This window comes from Catharus ustulatus, chromosome 11, assembly GCF_009819885.2.
Source record: "Catharus ustulatus isolate bCatUst1 chromosome 11, bCatUst1.pri.v2, whole genome shotgun sequence".
Lineage (NCBI taxonomy): Eukaryota > Metazoa > Chordata > Aves > Passeriformes > Turdidae > Catharus > Catharus ustulatus.
Genome location: NC_046231.1, coordinates 19,227,936 through 19,245,761, shown reverse-complemented (window position 1 = coordinate 19,245,761; position 17,826 = coordinate 19,227,936). Strand labels below are relative to the sequence as shown.

The window sequence follows — 17,826 nt, the reverse complement described above, 5'->3', positions numbered from 1 at the left end:
GATTTGGTGCTGGGAAAGCTGGAGGTGGTTATGAATTTGGTTTGGATGCCGCTATGGCTATGCCAAGGTGCTGCGAGAGGGGATATCCCTTCCCAAGGACTCTGTTTGCTTTGGGGAGCATCCCCAACCCCCGGCCCCCAGGGGAGAAACCTCGTCCAGGAAAGCCTGAGTGTCTCAGGAAAGGATTTACATCTGGATTTACACCTGGATTTACACCTGGATTTACAATTCGAGCTGCCTTTAAGGGAGAATTAGTGCGATGTGGGAGCATCACTCGTCCCAGCTCTGCTCCGGCTCAACTCCAGTTTCTCTTGGTACCCAATTCTTCGGGTCTGAATCCCAGCCAGTCCAAAAGCATCTCCCGGGAAAGCATTCTAGCTATCCGTCCCTGCCCGGGATATAAATAAATACCCGGAGATATTTGGAAGATCTCTGTGGGAAGCGATTGTGTCTGAGTGGTAGCGCTCGGAGCTTTTTATCGCTGGAACCGATTTGTATTGCAGGGACCGGCTCCTGCCAGAAAAACTCCACAGAAAAAAAAAAAAAAAAAAAAAACCCGAGCTGAAGAAGGCTGTAAATTCCTGTGCTGCAATATTTCATCGAAGGACGTCATGGAAAATCTGGGCTTGAAGGGCGGGGGGAGACTCGGGACGGGCAAGGGGGGAAAAGGGGAGACAAAAGGGGGAGATTAAGATTTTTTTTTTTTTTTTAATCCCTTTCTGACCAAAGCCTGAACTTCTGCCGGAGGCACGGCGGTGACAGCCAGCGCTCGGGCAGCTCCGAATTTCGGCTTATGCCCTCCCAAAATCTTCTCCAGGTCCCGTGCGGGCTTTGCCTCCAGGAATGCGAGAGGCCAAGGATGGGACTGGGAAAGGTCCCACGCGTGGGGCAAAGCGTTGCAGTGTGATGGACCCACAAAAAAAAATATTTGGGGTGTGCGTGTGTCTCCCTAAAACCATCTCCCCTCGGCGCTTCCACCTTCCCCCAGCTCTCCTCTCTCCATCCTCGGCCCCTCGCCTTTAAATAAACATTAGGGATCAATTCGCCGCGGATTGGGGCCAGTGGCCACGGGGATGGCGGCGACTGGAAAGAAAAAAAAAGAAAATAAAACCCAAGGCGGCCGAGGGGAAAAGGCTGGGGAACAAGGGGGGGGTCCCGCGGGTGGTGTTAATGCAAAGCAGGACAGCGGGGGAGGGGGACACGGGCCGGTCACTCCCCTCGCCCTGGGTGGTCCGGGCTCGCAGGAACACCCCGGCCCCTCTCGGAGCAGCACCCAGCCCGCCTCTAACAATGCCACCTATATTCATTTCCATCCTCGGGTTACACCCGGCCTGCTCGCAGAGTTGACTTCACTTAAGCAATTAGCTAGTAAAAATACCTTCGGCGCAGGAAAAGGAAAGAAAGCTCGGATTTGTCTATTTTTACACAAAACACGGGCCGAGTTTGGGGCAGGGGGAGGGAAGGGGAGCGGGTTTGGGAAGGAGCCGGGTGGGAAGCGCAGCGGGGCCGGGAAAGCGGGCTCCGAGCGGGACAGGCTAATTGCGCCAGATGATAATTGAATTTTGGTCATTTCTTCTTTTTCTCCCTTCTTTCATCTCTGGGGAGGAGCCGATTAACCCACCCAAAGCACGAGCAGACGACACCAAAAGCGAGTCCCGTTTTGCCCCAGCACCGTCCTCCTCCTCTTCCTCGTACCCCAGGCCTTTTCCTCCCAAAATTCTCCTTTCCCCAACTCGTGGGCTCGGATTAAAACCCTCCAACATTTCTGCTATTCCCACGACGAGGCCTATAGCACCCGGAGCGATATATTCCCATTTTTAACTTTTGCTAGCTGCAATAAATGCATCGGAAACCAAATCTCCTCACCCCTAAAAGATGCGGGAGGGGGAAAGGGCACTCGTGAAGGAGCGACTGATTTTTCTTGAGGGGAAATAGTTTAATTTCCACAGAGTTTTAGGGGTTTTAAACCCGGAGATGTTTTATTTCCTCGTGGAAACGCTGCCGGTGGCGAATGGTTTGAAGGTGATTTTTCCACGGGTGCTTTGTGCTGTGTTTGGAGCTCCATCCCCGGGTGTTTTGGGGGCAGATAGGGGAGATTCGGCCGCAGAGTGATGTAAAGCAAAGAAACTCGCTCTTTTCGCGAGCCGGGGGGGGAATATTCGATGCGGAGCAAAGCTCAGAGATGCGCTCCCGCAGCAAAAATAAAAAGAAATGCAGCGAGAAGCAGAGGGAATATTCTGCACCAGCATCCTCGGGGATGTAAACCCCGGAGAAGGTGATTGCTTCACCAAAAAAAAGCGATTTTTGGGGTGGTTTCCCCTTTCCGTTCTGCTCTGCGCAGAGGGAGCGGCGGCCGCCTCCCCGGGCAGCCCGAGCTGCTCCTTCTCCTCCTCCTCCGGGGAAAAGCTCCCGAAATAACTGTCCCGACCTCCTCCACCCCGTCCCTGGCTACCTGCCCCGGCCTGGGGCTTGCCCAGGGCTCTCCCGTGCCTGTCCCGGGCCCGTTTGCACCGGCAACGGGAGGGCCGGTGGGTCTGCGGGATAACCTTTTAGTTTTGTTTTGGTTCTGTTTTTATGTTTTTGTTTTTGTTTGAGGACAGGGAAAAGAAGAGAGGGGGTAGGATAGGAAGAAAAAAAAAAAAAAAAAAGAAAAGAAAAGGCTGATGTGAAATCCCTGTTGGTCGTCCCACAGATGTGACAGGCGCCCCGGAGGCTGCTCACAACTGCTCGCCAATAACGCCGAGGGAGTTTAGAAACCCGATCGGTGCCTATCTTTCCTTTAAAAGGCATTAAATTATCATTAAAACATTGAAAAGCCAAGCTGGCAGACGGGGGCTTGGCGAGGGGGGTGTCCCCTCTCTCTCTCTGCACAGGGATGCACCCACAGCCCCGCGGCGAGGCCTGCAGCGGGGAGCGGGGGTTCGGGGTGGATTTTTCCCCCTTTTCCTTTCTCTTTCCTTTTCCCCGATGTCGGGAGGGAGCAGGAGGCAGTGCCGGCACGTCGGCAGCGCTGAGAGCCCAGGCTCCATCCCCCGTGCCCAGCCGCTGGTCCCACCCCCCGCCCCGCGCAGCTTCCCACGCGCGACAAGGTGACAAAGGCTCCGAGCCACTTACCTCGAGTGACAGCTCTGCCGTGGCACGGTGCTCAAAAGAGGTGGCTTTTGGGGGAGAGGGGAGGGAGAAAAGGGGGTCTGTGCCCCTCTGGCTGTCTGTTCTCCTGCCCCCCACCCGCCGCGTGTGCCCGTGGCACCGCAGGAGCTGAGCGTCAAACTCCGGGCATGGAGCCGCCAAACTCCAGCCCAGATTTATGTACACCCCCCTCAAAAAAAAAAAAAAAACAAACCCAGAACGACCCAAAGCAAACCAACCCACCCTCATCCCTAAAGCAGCTTCGGAGCAGCCGAGGGGTCCGAAGCGCATTCCCGGCCCCGGAGCGGCGGCGGAGGTAGAAAAGGGCATTTCGCGAGGCAGCGGGAGTTTTCGCCGATTTCTTTTTATTAAAACACCCCCGAGCCCGTGTTTACATTGCGCAGTATAAACATCCTGCCCGGGCCCGCCGAGCTTAAAAAGAGCGCACGAACAGGGGGTTCCAAGTGGGCGAAGCTGCGCGCAGCGCGGAGCCGGGGCCGGGCAGCGCAATCACCGCCCCACGCCACGCGCGGAACCTCCGCGCTGCTCCCCGACCCCTTCCCCGGCCCGCGTGGGCCCTCCCCGTGCTTTCCAGGGCTGGGTAGGAGGGCAGGGAGGGTGGAGAGGAGCCCCACGGAGCATCGCGGTCACGCGTGGCACAAACAGCACACGCACACACACAGAGATACACGGAGGGCAGGGGTGCGGCGTGCAGCCCCCCCGGGTGGGGCAGGGCGGCGTGGAAAGGGCTCTTTAAAAGCTGCCCACCAGCGGGGAGCGGGGCGGAGGGGGCCGGCACGGGGCGGCGGAGGGGCCGCCCGGGAGGGTGGGTGGGGGAGCGGCTCGGGGCGGGGATCTCCGCTCCGCGCTTACGTCTGTCAAGGAGCGGCAGACGCCGCTGCGAGAGATAAAGTAGAAGGCGAGCGGCGGGGCCGGGGGCAGACTCGACAGCCACCGCGATGGGAAGCAGCTCCCCGCAGCAGCGGCAGCGCCAGCACAGCTAAAGCCTCCGGAGGGGACGGCGGCGGCCCCGGGAGCCCGGCCCGGCCAGGGGCAGCGGGGCAGGCGCAGGCGGCGGCCCCGGCTCCTCTCTCGCAGCAGCCGAGCTCAGCTCGCTTCCACCCGCCCCCCCATCCCGCCTCCCTGCGGCCCCCCCGACCCTCCGCCTCTCGCTCGCCTTCTGCGGCCGCGCTCGGATTTAGGGATAAAGTGGGAGGAGGAGGCAAAGGGGGGCTGGGGGGTGTCGTCGCTTCCATTTGTTTATCCACGGAGGGGTGAAGTCTCCCGGTGGAAAGCGAGCCCGCCGGGGGGCCGGGAGGACGCCGGAGGGAGGGTGGTGGGTGAGTGGCGGCGAGCCCCCGGCAGCGTGGCCTTTTGGGGGGGCGCTGGGGGGGCGGCGGAGGAGGGCCGGGGCTGGGGCTGGCCGCGGTGGACCTGGCCGTAGATGACTGCAGAAGCGCAGCAGGCTCTGTCCTCTCAGCCCCCTCCTCCTCCGGTGCAGAGCAGCTACGGCCCCATGTCCTCCGTGGCTGAGAAGCAGCCGCAGAGCTCGGCCATGGACGCCGCCTCCGCGGGGACCGGCGGCGCGGCCGGCAGCGCCCCGGGCAGCGGCGGGGCCCCGGGCAGCGCCGGCCCCAAAGCCAAGAAGACGAACGCGGGGATCCGGCGGCCGGAGAAGCCGCCTTATTCCTACATCGCCCTCATCGTCATGGCTATCCAGAGCTCTCCCTCCAAACGCCTGACCCTCAGCGAGATCTACCAGTTCTTGCAGAGCCGCTTCCCTTTCTTCCGAGGCTCCTACCAGGGCTGGAAAAACTCGGTGCGCCACAACCTCTCGCTCAACGAGTGCTTCATCAAGCTGCCCAAGGGCTTGGGACGCCCGGGCAAGGGCCACTACTGGACCATCGACCCGGCCAGCGAGTTCATGTTCGAGGAGGGCTCGTTCCGCCGCCGGCCCCGCGGGTTCCGGAGGAAATGCCAGGCGCTGAAACCCATGTACAGCATGATGAACGGGCTCAGCTTCAAACCACCTCCCCGACAGCTACGGCTTCCAGGGCTCGGCCGGCGGGCTCTCCTGCCCCCCCAACAGCCTCTCCCTCGAAGGGGGCTTGGGGATGATGAACGGGCATTTGTCCAGCAATGTGGAGGGGATGGGCCTGGCGGGACACTCCGTGCCCCACCTGCCCGCCAACAGTGGGCACACCTACATGGGCGGCTGCACCGGCTCTTCGGCCGGGGAATACCCGCACCACGACAGCTCCGTGCCCGCATCCCCGTTGCTCCCCGCCGGCGGCGTGATGGAGCCGCACTCGGTTTATTCCAGCTCGGCCTCGGCGTGGGCACCCAGCGCCTCGGCGGCTCTCAACACCGGCGCGTCCTACATCAAGCAGCAGCCCCTCTCGCCCTGCAACCCCACGGCCAACCCGCTCTCCTCCAGCCTCTCCACGCATTCCCTGGACCAGCCCTACCTGCACCAGAACAGCCACAACACCGCCGAGCTCCAAGGTAAGGGGCGGCCACGCGTGGGGCGCATCCGCGGCCACGGGGCTCGGCCGGGGGCTGCGAACCCCCCTGGATCCCGGCGGTGCCGCTGAGAGCCGGGATCCCGCTTCGTGGGGGTTTTAAAGCTGTTCCCGAGGAGAAGCTGCCTTGCCTGGCTCCTCGCCTCCTTTCCTGGGAGCAGCCGGGGCCCGTCGGGGCTCTCCCCGCTGCGGCCGGGCCGGGGCTCCGCTCTTCCCGGTGCTGCTTCGCTTTAGCCCCGGGCCTAAAGCCGGTGGGCTCCAGGCAGCGGGAAATGCGGGAAGGAAAGGCCGAGAATGCACCCTTGGGCTCTCCCACCTCCATCGGTCTTGGAGGATTCTGCAGAGGAAAAAAGGGAGGAATTCCCCGTGGGGTGGTCCAGCACCCGCGCCATCCCACCCCCGTCCCATCCCGGCCCCTTCCCTGCCATCAGCTGTGTTTTCCACACATCTCAAGGCCGCCTTTTCCAGGCCCATCACCTCTCTCCATCCGTGGTCCCTGCCGAAGCCGGCGGCCCGGACCCCCCAAATCCTCCCGTGCCCCAAAACCCGGGCAGCAGAGGGGGTCTCGCCCCTGGAGACCGGCTCGGTCTCGTTCTTGGAGCTGTCGGGGGCTGCATTTGTCCTGACTCTTGGAATGGAGACGGTGTTTGGCCGGGAAGAGGCCTCGGAAGGGACGAGGCCAGCTCTGGTTTCGCTTTGCTGCCCAAATTCCCCTCGGGATGCGCTGGGTGTGGGACCCTCGTGGCACGGGGGAACCCCGGAGCCGTGAGCGGGTGATGGGGCAGATTTGGGGGTCCCTGCCCATCACTCCGGGCCTTCCGGGGAACGGGATGTGCCTGACAGGAACGGCTGTGAAGGGGAGAGCAAATGGGCAGAAAACACAAAACGAAGCAGGGGGAAAGCATCAGCCGGGCCGGGCCGGAGCTGCGGAACCCCAATCCCGGCCGGGCCGGGGCAGTGCCCACCCTCTGGAACAGGGGCAGTTCCCGGAGCTCAGCCCATCCCGGGGCTCTGGAAAACGGAGCAGGGAATCCGCCCCGAGCAGCCCCCGGGCCGTGCGCGGCCTTCACCGATTATCACCCAAAGGAGCGGCGGGAGCGCTCCCGGCCGGGGCACCCCATCCCCACCCCATCCCCACCTCTGGGGGTGGTTTTTTCCATCCCGAGGTGGCTGAAGGAACAGTAGAACTCTCCCGGCCTCCCCCCGGTGCCCACCGGCAACGAACGGGAGCTGCCCCGCTCCGCACCCCGCGCATTTTCCGCACGGGCCCAGCGATGGGAAAAGCAGCCGGGGCGAAAGAAAATAAATCGAAATATTGAAAGAAAAAAAACTCCTAAACCCAACTCAAATCCCTTCTCTCTTGGGCCGGGCAGGGAAGCGCAGTCTCGGGGTTTCTCTGCCGCACCTGCCCGTGTGTGCCAAAATATCCCCAAATCCGCGCTCGGAGCGGGGTTGCGTTGTTGGGATTTTTTTTTTCCAACCCTATCCGCGCTCACCCTTCCTTCCTAAAATCCCTTCGCGCTGCTGACCATCTCTCCCCCCGTCCCGCAGGCATCCCGCGGTATCACTCACAGTCTCCGAGCATGTGCGACAGAAAGGAATTCGTCTTCTCTTTCAACGCCATGGCCTCCTCCTCCATGCATTCAGCGGGCAGCGGCTCCTATTACCACCAACAAGTGACATACCAGGACATCAAGCCGTGCGTTATGTGAGCCAGGCCGGAAAAAGCCCGGTCCTGGGGCCGGCCAGGCCGGAGCCGGGCGAGGAGCATCCCCCAGGACGTGTCCCGGCCTGGCTTTGGGCAGCAGGAGCGGACTGCAGCTCCGGGAATCGGCGGCAGAAGGGCCGGGAAGGAGCCGAGCATCGGCCGGGAGTGCGAGCCCGCAGCGTCTGTGCCTTCTTCTGCTCGGGGAGGGTTGGAGAAGAAAGTAAAAGCAGCCCCACCCGTCCGTCCCGAAAACCCCGACTGCGAGTTTGGGGTGAGGTTTTGCCAAATGAGGTTTTGATGCTTCTTTTTAAAAAAAAATGAAATTGCAAACTCGTTTTGGGAGTTGGCGGTGAGCGATGCCACCGGCTCGGCTGGGAGGGGCTGGAAAAGTCCCCGAACTCAAATCCCCGCGGTGCCGTCTCACTTCGAGCCCGGAAAAATAATTTTTAATTTTTTTTTTCCTTTTTTTTTTTTTTTTTTTTTTTTTGCCGGCCAACACCCAGCAGGCGAAAAAAAAAAAATCTCTCAGAGGGATTTTTTTGGAATTATTAATTTTGGATTTTTTGCCTGCATAAAGACTGCAGGATCAGACCCTATGCAGAGAGAACAAGGCACTTTGGAAAGAGACAGCCATGCTCATCCTGTTATTTATTCTACATTTCTTTTTGTCGTTGTTGTTGCTAATAATCGAGACACGAATAGTCTCAGTTGATCAGTATTAAATCGGGGAATCTCTGTTGGCAATATTTGCCATATAGATTTGGGGTTTTTTAGTTAACCTTTGTAAATTTGCAAGCGACCGTGGTCTCTGTGTAAAGACAATCCTCCATATGTTTTTATAGAAATATATATATAATGAAGGATTATTCCCCTCCCTCCCCTCTCTATTTTTTTTTGCCCTGACGTTGTACAGTTCGGTGACACCTATTTTAATTCTTTCTGCACTGTATAAAATTGTAATTATGTGGGTTTGGTTTTTTTGTTTTGTTTTTTCGCCTTTTTTTTTTTGTGTACGTTTTGTCCCTAAAGAAAAAAAAAAATCCCGAAATAAAACCTGTATGTTATTTGTACATGGGCTTCACGATTGTATGAGCAGCAAATAAAAGAGCATGCGGTGTAATTAAACTTAATTAATGAGGAGTCCGTGGCCTCCGCGAGCAGCCCCGGCCCGGCCCTGCAAACCCTCGGGCAATAATTCCCCGTCCAGGCACAGACTCAAACCCGACTTTTTAGGATTTTTTTCACCTTCCCGGAGTCCTGATTGCCAATTTCTCCGCTGGGAAATATTTCAATCGAGGATATTGAAATGCAGGAGGAGGAAAAGCGGCGGTGCTTTTTATTTTTAGCTTTTTATTATTAGGATTATTCCGGTTTTTTGTTTTTTTTTTCCAAGGTGAAAGGAGCTGTTTGACAGCTCTGCCTCTCCCTCGAATTCCAGGCATGAGGCTGCCGGGATGGATTTTTTCCTCCTCCTTTTTTTCCTCCTTCTCCACCCCGTGAATTTTCCGAGCCGCGCACCCACCAGCAGGGAACTTCCCGCAGGCTTTTCCCCGCGTGAAAAATAAATTTAAAAAAATCATAAAATTGACGAAATTTTACCCAAATTAACTCAAATTATTAGGAATTAATAAACAGGAATAAAAATGAACTGTGCCATCTCTGTTGTGCACGGGGCAGTGACAAATCTGCATTTAAATATCGTTATTTTCCTGCGAAATTTGGGGGGATTCCTCCAGAATCCAGGAATTTCTGCTTTAATTCGTGGGCTAATCTTTCCCATCAATATTCACCATAAACACCATAAAAAAAAGAGATGCAGGCGAATTAATCTGATTATGTGGATGTGGATTTCTGCCTTTATAGAGGGAAATTTAATAACTGCACACTAATGAGCCCAACTCTGTGGAATCAGCCTAATTAAAAAGCCAAGTTTGCTGTAACAACAAGGACAAATTTGTAATATTATTGTAATTAAGGCAAGGCTTTATTAGACTTGGGGGAGGCCTTTTCAGAGTGGGGTTTTTTATTGTTGCTTTGTGGGGTTTTTTTGGGGAGCGCTGTGGGGTTTGGGGTGTTTTTTAAAAATTTTGTTCATGTTTTGGGGTTTTTAAATCTCTGTTTAAATCTCTTTAAGCCAGCAGCATTTTGGTTTTCCTCATTTTTATGCTTTTCTGGGCTGATCTTCCCCACATCCCTGCCCATCCCTATTGGAGAGGAGCGTGTTGTCTCCATACTTTTAGGCACAAGCTGAAAACAGAGGGGATTTTACTCCTGAAACAAATATCTGTGCTAGGTGTGGCTGAGATAACAGTGCAGGGTTAGGAACTCAGCTCCTTGAAATCCCACAGTCACTCCCAAGGTTTGCTCTCATCCCTTTGGGTTGATTTTGGGATTTGGTGCTGCTGGAGGCCGGGGAGGGTGGGCAGCACCTTGTGAGGTGTTCCATATCTGCTCCCCAACAAAGCCTGCTGTGATTCATCCTCCTCCCTCCCGTGGCTTTCCAAACCTGGAAAAACAGAGCCGCTGCATTCCGTGGACGCCACATATTCCTCAAGCCAGTGAGCGCAGTCTAAACAGGAGCTCTCCATCCCAGAGCCCTCCAGGAGAGGCTGAAACCCCCCAGCTCCTGCCCCCATCTCCATCTGCCAAAGCCCAACGGGATTTTTCCCAGTGTTTTCAGTCCCGAGAGGAGGTGAGGAGGGATAAACCTGCCCAGAAATGCTGGGCTGAGGCAGGGCTTGCTCAGAAATGTGGGATTTGCTGATGGAAAGGCTCAGATCTGGCTGTGCTCAGCTGCTGTGGCTCAGCTCAGCATCAGTGAGCTGCTCCCTGCTCCTCATCCCTCCCAGGATGGGAATCCTTAGGGAATACAACCCAATCCTTAGGGAATATAACCCAATCCTTAATGAATATAACCCAATCCTTAGGGAATACAACTAATTTCTTTTGGGGTTTTAGCATTTCTACTTCAGGAAACATTTTCTCATCGCTGATGCCCTGTGCAGGCCCAGGAATTTTCTACAGGGATGAAATTGCCCAGGAATTTTCTACAAGGATGAAATTTTGGAGCACGGTGAGAAACAGGGCCTGGTGTCTCCAGCCAGGCTGTCCCCTCTGGATAAGGGACACTGATGTCCCCATGCCTTGTGCAGGGATTTGGTGGCAAAGCACTTCCCTCTGCTCATCCCAGGATGTTTCCCCCCATCTTTACAAGGCCACCATGGAGCTGGAGCTGTGTCTGCCACTGTCACCTGCTCGTGGGCTTGTGTCCCCACGTGGGGACAGAGCTGGAGGGAGCACAGGACACTGCAGGGATCCCAAGGAACCCTGGAAGAGGGGATGTGAGGCTGGGTCCCCTGTTGGGGGACACATTTTTGGGATGATCTGCAGCCTTTTTTGGGAGGTGAGGAGTCTCTCAGGGATCCTGGCGGGTTTGGAGGGTCCCAGGGACACTGGATGATCCCAGAGGATTGGAGCATCCTGTGGGAGAACTGGAGGGATCCAGGGGGCTGAGGGATCCTGTGGGGATTTTGGACAATCCCTGGTGGGTTTGAGGGATCCTTGGGGGTTTGGAAGATCCCAGTGGATTTGGATGTTCACAAGCGAATCTGGATGATTCCAGGGGTGTTGGATGATCCTGATGGGATCTGGATGATCTCAGTGGGTTAGGGATGATCCCGGTTTGCATGATCCCGGGTGGATGATCCCGGTTTGGAGGATCCCAGTTGGATGATCACGGGGGTGTTGGATGATCCCGATTTGGATGATCCCAGTTTGGATGATCCCGGTTGGATGATCCCGGGTTGGATGATCCCAGGGATGTTGGATGATCCCGGTTTGGGTGATCCCAGTTTGGATGATCCCGATTGGATGATCCTGGGTTGGATGATCCCAGTTTGGATGATCCCGGTTTGGATGATCCCGGTTGGATGATCCCAGTTTGGATGATCCCGGCTTGGATGATCCCGGTTGGATGATCCTGGTTTGGATGATCTCGGTTGGATGATCCCAGTTGGATGATCCCGGGGGTGTTAGATGATCCCGGTTTGGATGATCCCAGTTTGGATGATCCTGGTTGGATGATCCCAGTTTGGATGATCCAGGGGTGTTGGATGATCCTGGTTGGATGATCCTGGTTCGGATGATCCCAGTTTGGATGATCACGGTTTGGATGATCTTGGTTTGGATGATCCCGGTTTGGATGATCCTGGTTGGATGATCCCGGTTTGGATGATCCCAGTTTGGACAATCCCGGTTTGGATGATCCCGTTTGGATGATCCCGGTTTGGATGATCCCGTTTGGATGATCACAGTTTGGATGATCCCGTTTGGATGATCCCGGTTTGGATGATCACAGTTTGGATGATCCCGTTTGGATGATCCCGGTTTGGATGATCACAGTTTGGATGATCCCGGTTTGGATGATCACAGTTTGGATGATCCCGGTTTGGACGATCCCGCCGTTCGGGCCCAGGGGGGCGGTGCCGTTCCCTTGGCGGCAGCGCCACCTGGCGGCGGCGAGCAGGGACCGCCGACCCGCGGGTTTCCCAAATTTTTTTTTTTTTTTTTTTCTTTATTAATTAATTTTTAAAAATATCTTTTAAAATGCATATATTTTGTTGTTGTTTTTCCCTACTGGCATCCCTTTATCCATCCTCACACCAGGTGAAACTCCTCTATGGAGCACATCTGGATAAAAACCTTTCTGTGCCCAGGTGGCACAGATGGGAATACTTGGCATGGAAAAGCATCCATGGATACAAGCACCTGACACAGGATGCTCTCAGATGGGGTTGCTTATCCAGATTTGCAGAAAACCCTGGAGAGTTAACTGCTAGAAACAACATCTGGAATCTTCAATGGGTATTTGGAATACCAGGGGATGAGTTTGGCACCAAGCTCTTAGCAGGTGTAATGCCTGAGATTTGTAAGAATCGATGGGTGCCTGATTTCTCCCTTAAAACAAAAAAAAAAAAAAAAAAAGGGATTTGTGGACCTCAGGGGATCCAAACACAGCTCCTGTCACTTTTGGAAGGCGACTTTGATTTCTGCAATGCTTTTGGGAGGCCACACCTGAACATCTGTTCCCTTTCCAGGCACAACTCCTGATGCTCTGCACGAAAAGGCAGCGCTGGGATAAAGCTCCTGGGGGCTCTATCCCTGCCAAGGAATCTCTGCCACAAGAATCATCCTCAGGGATCAAACAGGTGGATGAAAGGAGCCCCCTGAGCAGCAGGAGGTGCCCCCAGTGCCAGCAGCAGCTCTGCAGCTGGAAGCTGATGTTATTCCTAGAAATTCTCAGATTGGCTCAGGAAAGGCATGGGGCTCCCTGGTTTTGTTAAGTAACTTTCCCTGTCAGAATCCAGTAAGGAATTCCAACCAGAGCATTAATATCAGTGGTGGGACTGCATGATCCCAGGGGGTCTTTTCCAATGAAAACGATCCTGTAGGTTTATTATTAATAAAAGACAACAGAAGGAATAAATCTTACTGAGCTCCTGGATCAATATCCTAATTCCCATTATCACAGGGTGCCCAGAGAAGCTGTGGCTGCCCCTGGATCCCTGGAATGTCCAAGGCCAGGTTGCTTGGAGCAGTCTGGGATGGTGAAAAGTGTCCCTGCCATGGCAGGGGTGGGATGAGATGAGCTTTGAGGTCCTTTCCAACCTAAGCCATTCCAATTCTGTGATCTCAGGTTCACCCAACTTGTGATAAACATTCCAGCTGTAGTCTTAAAATGAACTAAATCTTTGCAGGGGAGCTGCAGATCCTTTGGAAAATTTCACTGAGGGAGTCGCTGTGCCATCAATATGGATTTCCTTCCCTCAGACACTGCTCCAGGTCACCTCAGAGCTCCCCAGCATCTCTGGAACGAGCACCAGAGAGCAAACTGCAATTCTAGAGGTCAAACCACCTCGGTTTAATCATGGAAAGGGATGTGAGGACACTGGCAGTGCCACTTGGCTCCAGCAGTGAGAACACAAGCCTGAGCACAGACCTTCCTTTATTTAAAGCAGCAAGTCTCAAACCCCCTGGAATGGCACAGAAAGTGCAGCTCTGTGGCTCAGCTCAGCTTCAGGCTAATTACTGCAAAAATAAGCAAACACACCTGGGAAAGCAGGATGACACGGCCTGGAAAGTTTTGCAGGGACTTTGGGGTACCAGGAGTTCATTTGGAGCAGCAGCAGTTGTGTGGGGGTGAGGAAAAGTCACTGCAGAGCAGTGGGATGGAAATGCCAGAGCCTGAGCAGTGCAGGTGCCTGGAAACACTCGGAAAACACAAGATCCCTCTGGAAAAACACAACTGTGAGTCCTGTCTGAACAATTATTGACTCTGAAATCTGAAGGAGTGGTAGCCATGGATATGTTAATGCTTAGAAATGTGGCAGCCCTCACCACATGAATGTTTCCCTTCTTGCCCTGCCCTTTTTTTGATCCCATCTAACTGCCCCGTGTGTTTGCTTTATTCTTTAAGGAAAGGTAAAACCTGCCTTGGCTCAAAGTGTGGGATGGGTGGAGGATAACACATTTGGTGTGACTTGGAGACCTCTGGAGGTGGCACATGTGGGGAAAAATTTCTGTCTCATGTCCTGTCTCCCAGGGCAGGAGCTGTGGTTTGTCCCTGGCATGTGCTGGGAAGTTCTGGAGCAGAAGGACCAGTGGGATTAAAGGCTCCAGGTACCCCCTGAGAGACAAAATGCTCATTGGGAACATCAGCTCTGTCACACAGAAAAGCCCAGCAAGGGCTTGATTGAGGATTTTCAGAGTTTTTGCTGAGTTTTTTGCCTCTCCTGTTGTTTTCCAAAGGGAGGGGAATCACCAGCTGCCTGCAGTCTATCAGGAGCCATCTCTGCCTTCCCATCTGCAAAATGTGGATGTTCCTGGGGCAAAATTCTGGGAAAAAAATTATTTTTCATGCTTGTATCCCAGAGCAGGAGCTGTGGTTTGTCCCTGAGAGGTGCTGGGTGCCTTGATGGAGCAGGAGGACCAGTGGGATTAAAGGCTCCCAGAGCCACCCTGATGCTCCAGGTATCCAAATACCCATTGGGAACATCATTTCTGTCACACAGAAAAACCCAGCAGGGGCTTGATTGAGGATTTTCAGAGTTTTTGCTGAGTTTTTGGCCTCTCCTGTTGTTTTCCAAAGGGAGGGGAATCACCAGCTGCCTGCAGTCTATCAGGAGCCATCTCTGCCTTCCCATCTGTAAAATGTGGATGTTCCTGGGGCCACAGCAGAGATGGACCAGAGATAGATCCATATCCTGAACTCATTTCTCCCAGGCACTTCAGTGGGATGCCCAGCTCAGAACAATGGCAGGATACACGACCCTAAACATTTCTTCAGGGCTTTGAAAGATGAAAAGCAGGGACTTTGCTACCTATGTCAGAGGAGGGGCAGGGAAACGTTCCATGATGTTTATAGCAGCCATCACGGACATTACACATGGGAACATGGGAAATGCTGCCCTTTTCTGGGAGGGAGATAATCTTTAAGAGATGGCAACCAGGAAATCAAAGTATTTGGTACACAGCAGCCTCCCAAGCAGGGGGGTTTGCCCCAGGAACGTGGCCATGGTCACAGATGTTTCCTCCAGAGCCAGAAGTGCTGCTGGGGCTGTTCCTTTGGAGGAACCGGAACAAGAGAAATCCCTGCACACGCTTTTCCTCCCCCTCCTCACCCCTGTGGAGAAAAAACACAGCCCCAGTGCTGGAGTTTTCAATGGAAACATTCCCCTAAAAGCCATTTGTTTCTCCCTTTGGAGCAGTAGAAGATGATGACATAAAAAAAGCATACACACACACAAAAAAAAGGGCATGACTTGGAGACAGTGTTTAACCATGCTTTTCCTGACTTTTTTTGGGGGTTTTTTTTTTGGATAATGGGATAAAAGCTCTGTCCTTGCAGGCTGCTTGTTGGGAGGGAATCAGGGAGATGCTGGAGGGCTGGATGTGATCTCCAGGAAAAAGCCTCGATGGTGAGAGATTTTTTTTTCACCCCATTTTCCTTCCCTGGAAACAAACAGTCTCTGACTCTTGTAACTCAGAGCCTACCCAGCAACCCAGCTTGTTTACTGCTGTCTTTGGTGGCTTGAAGCTGTGTGGCCTTGTCTCTGTTCCAGGAAATGCAGGGACACGGCTGGCTGAAGGAAAACCCTCACGCCTGTGCACTTTTGGGGGTGGCACGGAGCCACCTCGCCCTCATTGTGAGCAGATTCCAGCCCTGCCTCGCTGCTCTGTGCCACACACCACGCTGGCACTGATAAAAATCCCTCCAAAAGTCACCCTGCTCTCTGTTGTGGAGCTGGTGGAGGCTCCATTTATCCCATGCTGGTTTCCCTCCCAAATGAGGGTAGGGAGAAAGGGAGAATGTTCCTGGAATGTTCCATCCTTATGGAACACCCTGGTGGTCACTGCTGATCCCAAACCCCCCCAGCTCCAGGGGTTCACTCCACACCAGCATCTGAACCCCTAAAAAGAGGGAAGAGCAGCAACAACAGCATCCCAAATGTTTGTGCCATGAAAGGAGCTGGAAAGAATGCGCCCAACCACATGACAGGCGAGGACATCGGGCTGTGCAGAGAATAGAGAGCTCTCAGTCTCAATTACTGGGAACAAAGTTGGCCCAGGAAAGCGTTTCCCATTGTACTGCTGAACGTTCCTGCTCATCACCCAGCTCTGCTGCTGCACCCAGGCCTGAGCTAGGGATCACTTCACTTCCTATTCAAGGCAGAGCAGAGATCTAGCAGCAGCATTCCAGACTTTTCTGCAGCATCCAGGCACTGCTTTGCCACTCCTGATGATTTTCTGGTGAGTCTTAAGCAGTAAAACCAGGACCCAGCTGAGATGAGGCACATTTTGTATCTTTGTGCAGGTACAGAATTCTGACTTGAGTGAGTTTTCTGTTCCTTAAAGGCTGTTAATTGAGTCAGAGAATATTTCAGGGTATGGATTTTATGGTTTCATTGTTGGTACCTTGCATAGCCTCGGTCTGAGCCACTATAAACCATAAGCAGTCTTCAATTCCTTGAGATTTTTGTGAGATCAGAATCCAAGGATTCAGTAAAATCTCCTGCCTTTCAGAGTTCTGTGGAGTTACAGAAATCCCTCCTGGTTTTGCTCTAAGTGATGCCTTCCTGAGCATGCAGAGAGCCTGGAACAATAGTTCTGAGAGGGGCAGACTGCCCCATTCACTTTTTCTAACAATCTGCTCTTTCCTTTAGGGTCAGCCCACAAGAGCAAATCCACATCACAGAGCTGGAGACACCAGAAGGCCATGTAGGGCCGTGCCTTGGCCACTCTTGTGTTTAATTAATTAAATTTAATTCAACAGCAGCTTGGCACTGAAATGTCTTTTAGCTGGAGAGAAGCAGCATCAAGAGCCCTATCCCTGCCCCTGCTTCCCTGACTCTCCAAGGTAGAACTGCACTGATTTCACAGAGGATTTACTGACTGAGATGGCAGCTCCTGAAAGACCTTGACATTTATTAATAACCTGGATCAAAAATACAAGGATCACTGCAGCATTTTTCCAGTCCATTCAAAAAATGCCATTAAGCTTAAGCTTACAGTAATTATTTTTCTTCCTAACTACAGTTCATAGAAGCATAAAAGTTGAAAAACAGCTCCAAGATCATCAAATCTGTGAGCCATCCTTACCTTGGATCAGCCTAGAACAGCAAGTGCCATGTCCAGCTTTTCCCTGGACACTCCACCACCTCTCTGGGCAGCCCCTTCCAATTCCTGACCACCCTTTCCATGCAGAAATTCCTCCTGATTTCATATCTGCATACCCCAGCATCTCCTCATAACATGGTTTGGAGTTTAACTCTGGGTATTGGGTAAATTCAGTGAAATGTGGCATTGAAACACAAAGCAGAAAAAAGTGACAGGCTGGAAAGAGAAGATTTTGGACACTGTTCACCTGTGGGCTTCACCCAGAACCACAACTGCAAACAGAAAAACATCCAGATGTTTGTCCAAACAAAACTGGCCCCTGGCTGCAGGCTGGGCTGACAGGAAAGCAAGCAAAGTTACCACATTTACAGAACACATAAACACATCTGCTCTGAAACTTCAGAAAAGAAAGAAGGTAGAGGATGTGATTCCCAAAATGTGACCAGAAAAGGGTGGCTCCACCTGAAATGCAACAGTGGAAGTTTGAGATGCTGGAAGTTTTCATTGGCAGAGTCACTGGTTTTAACTGCTAAGGTCACCTGGACATCTTCAGCAGAGCAAGAAATATCCCAGAGTCAAAAGGAACAGCAAATGATCCCATGACTCAATTTGCCATCATTTGGAAGGGGCAGGCAGGGATGGATAATTATTTTTTTGCTTTTCTTTCCTCTGCTTTGGAAGCTGATGATGCAGTGAGTGTGTTTGGGTAGTAACACAACCCTGACTCTCAGCCCTGAAATGAGAGCCAGAGGGTTGTGCAGTGCTTGTCTGAGTTTGGACTCAGTGATACTG

The 17,826-nt window shown here is 53.6% G+C and overlaps 1 protein-coding gene across 1 annotated transcript; it reads left to right on the top strand.

Annotated features, from left to right (window-relative positions):
• The first annotated feature begins 4,573 nt into the window (after positions 1-4,573).
• Positions 4,574-7,717, top strand: FOXF1 (forkhead box F1). The gene is given in 3 exon segments (XM_033069880.1): positions 4,574-5,152; positions 5,154-5,634; positions 7,203-7,717. Coding segments are annotated over 3 exon segments (1,221 nt in total). The 3' UTR covers positions 7,364-7,717.
• The last annotated feature ends 10,109 nt before the right edge of the window (positions 7,718-17,826 follow it).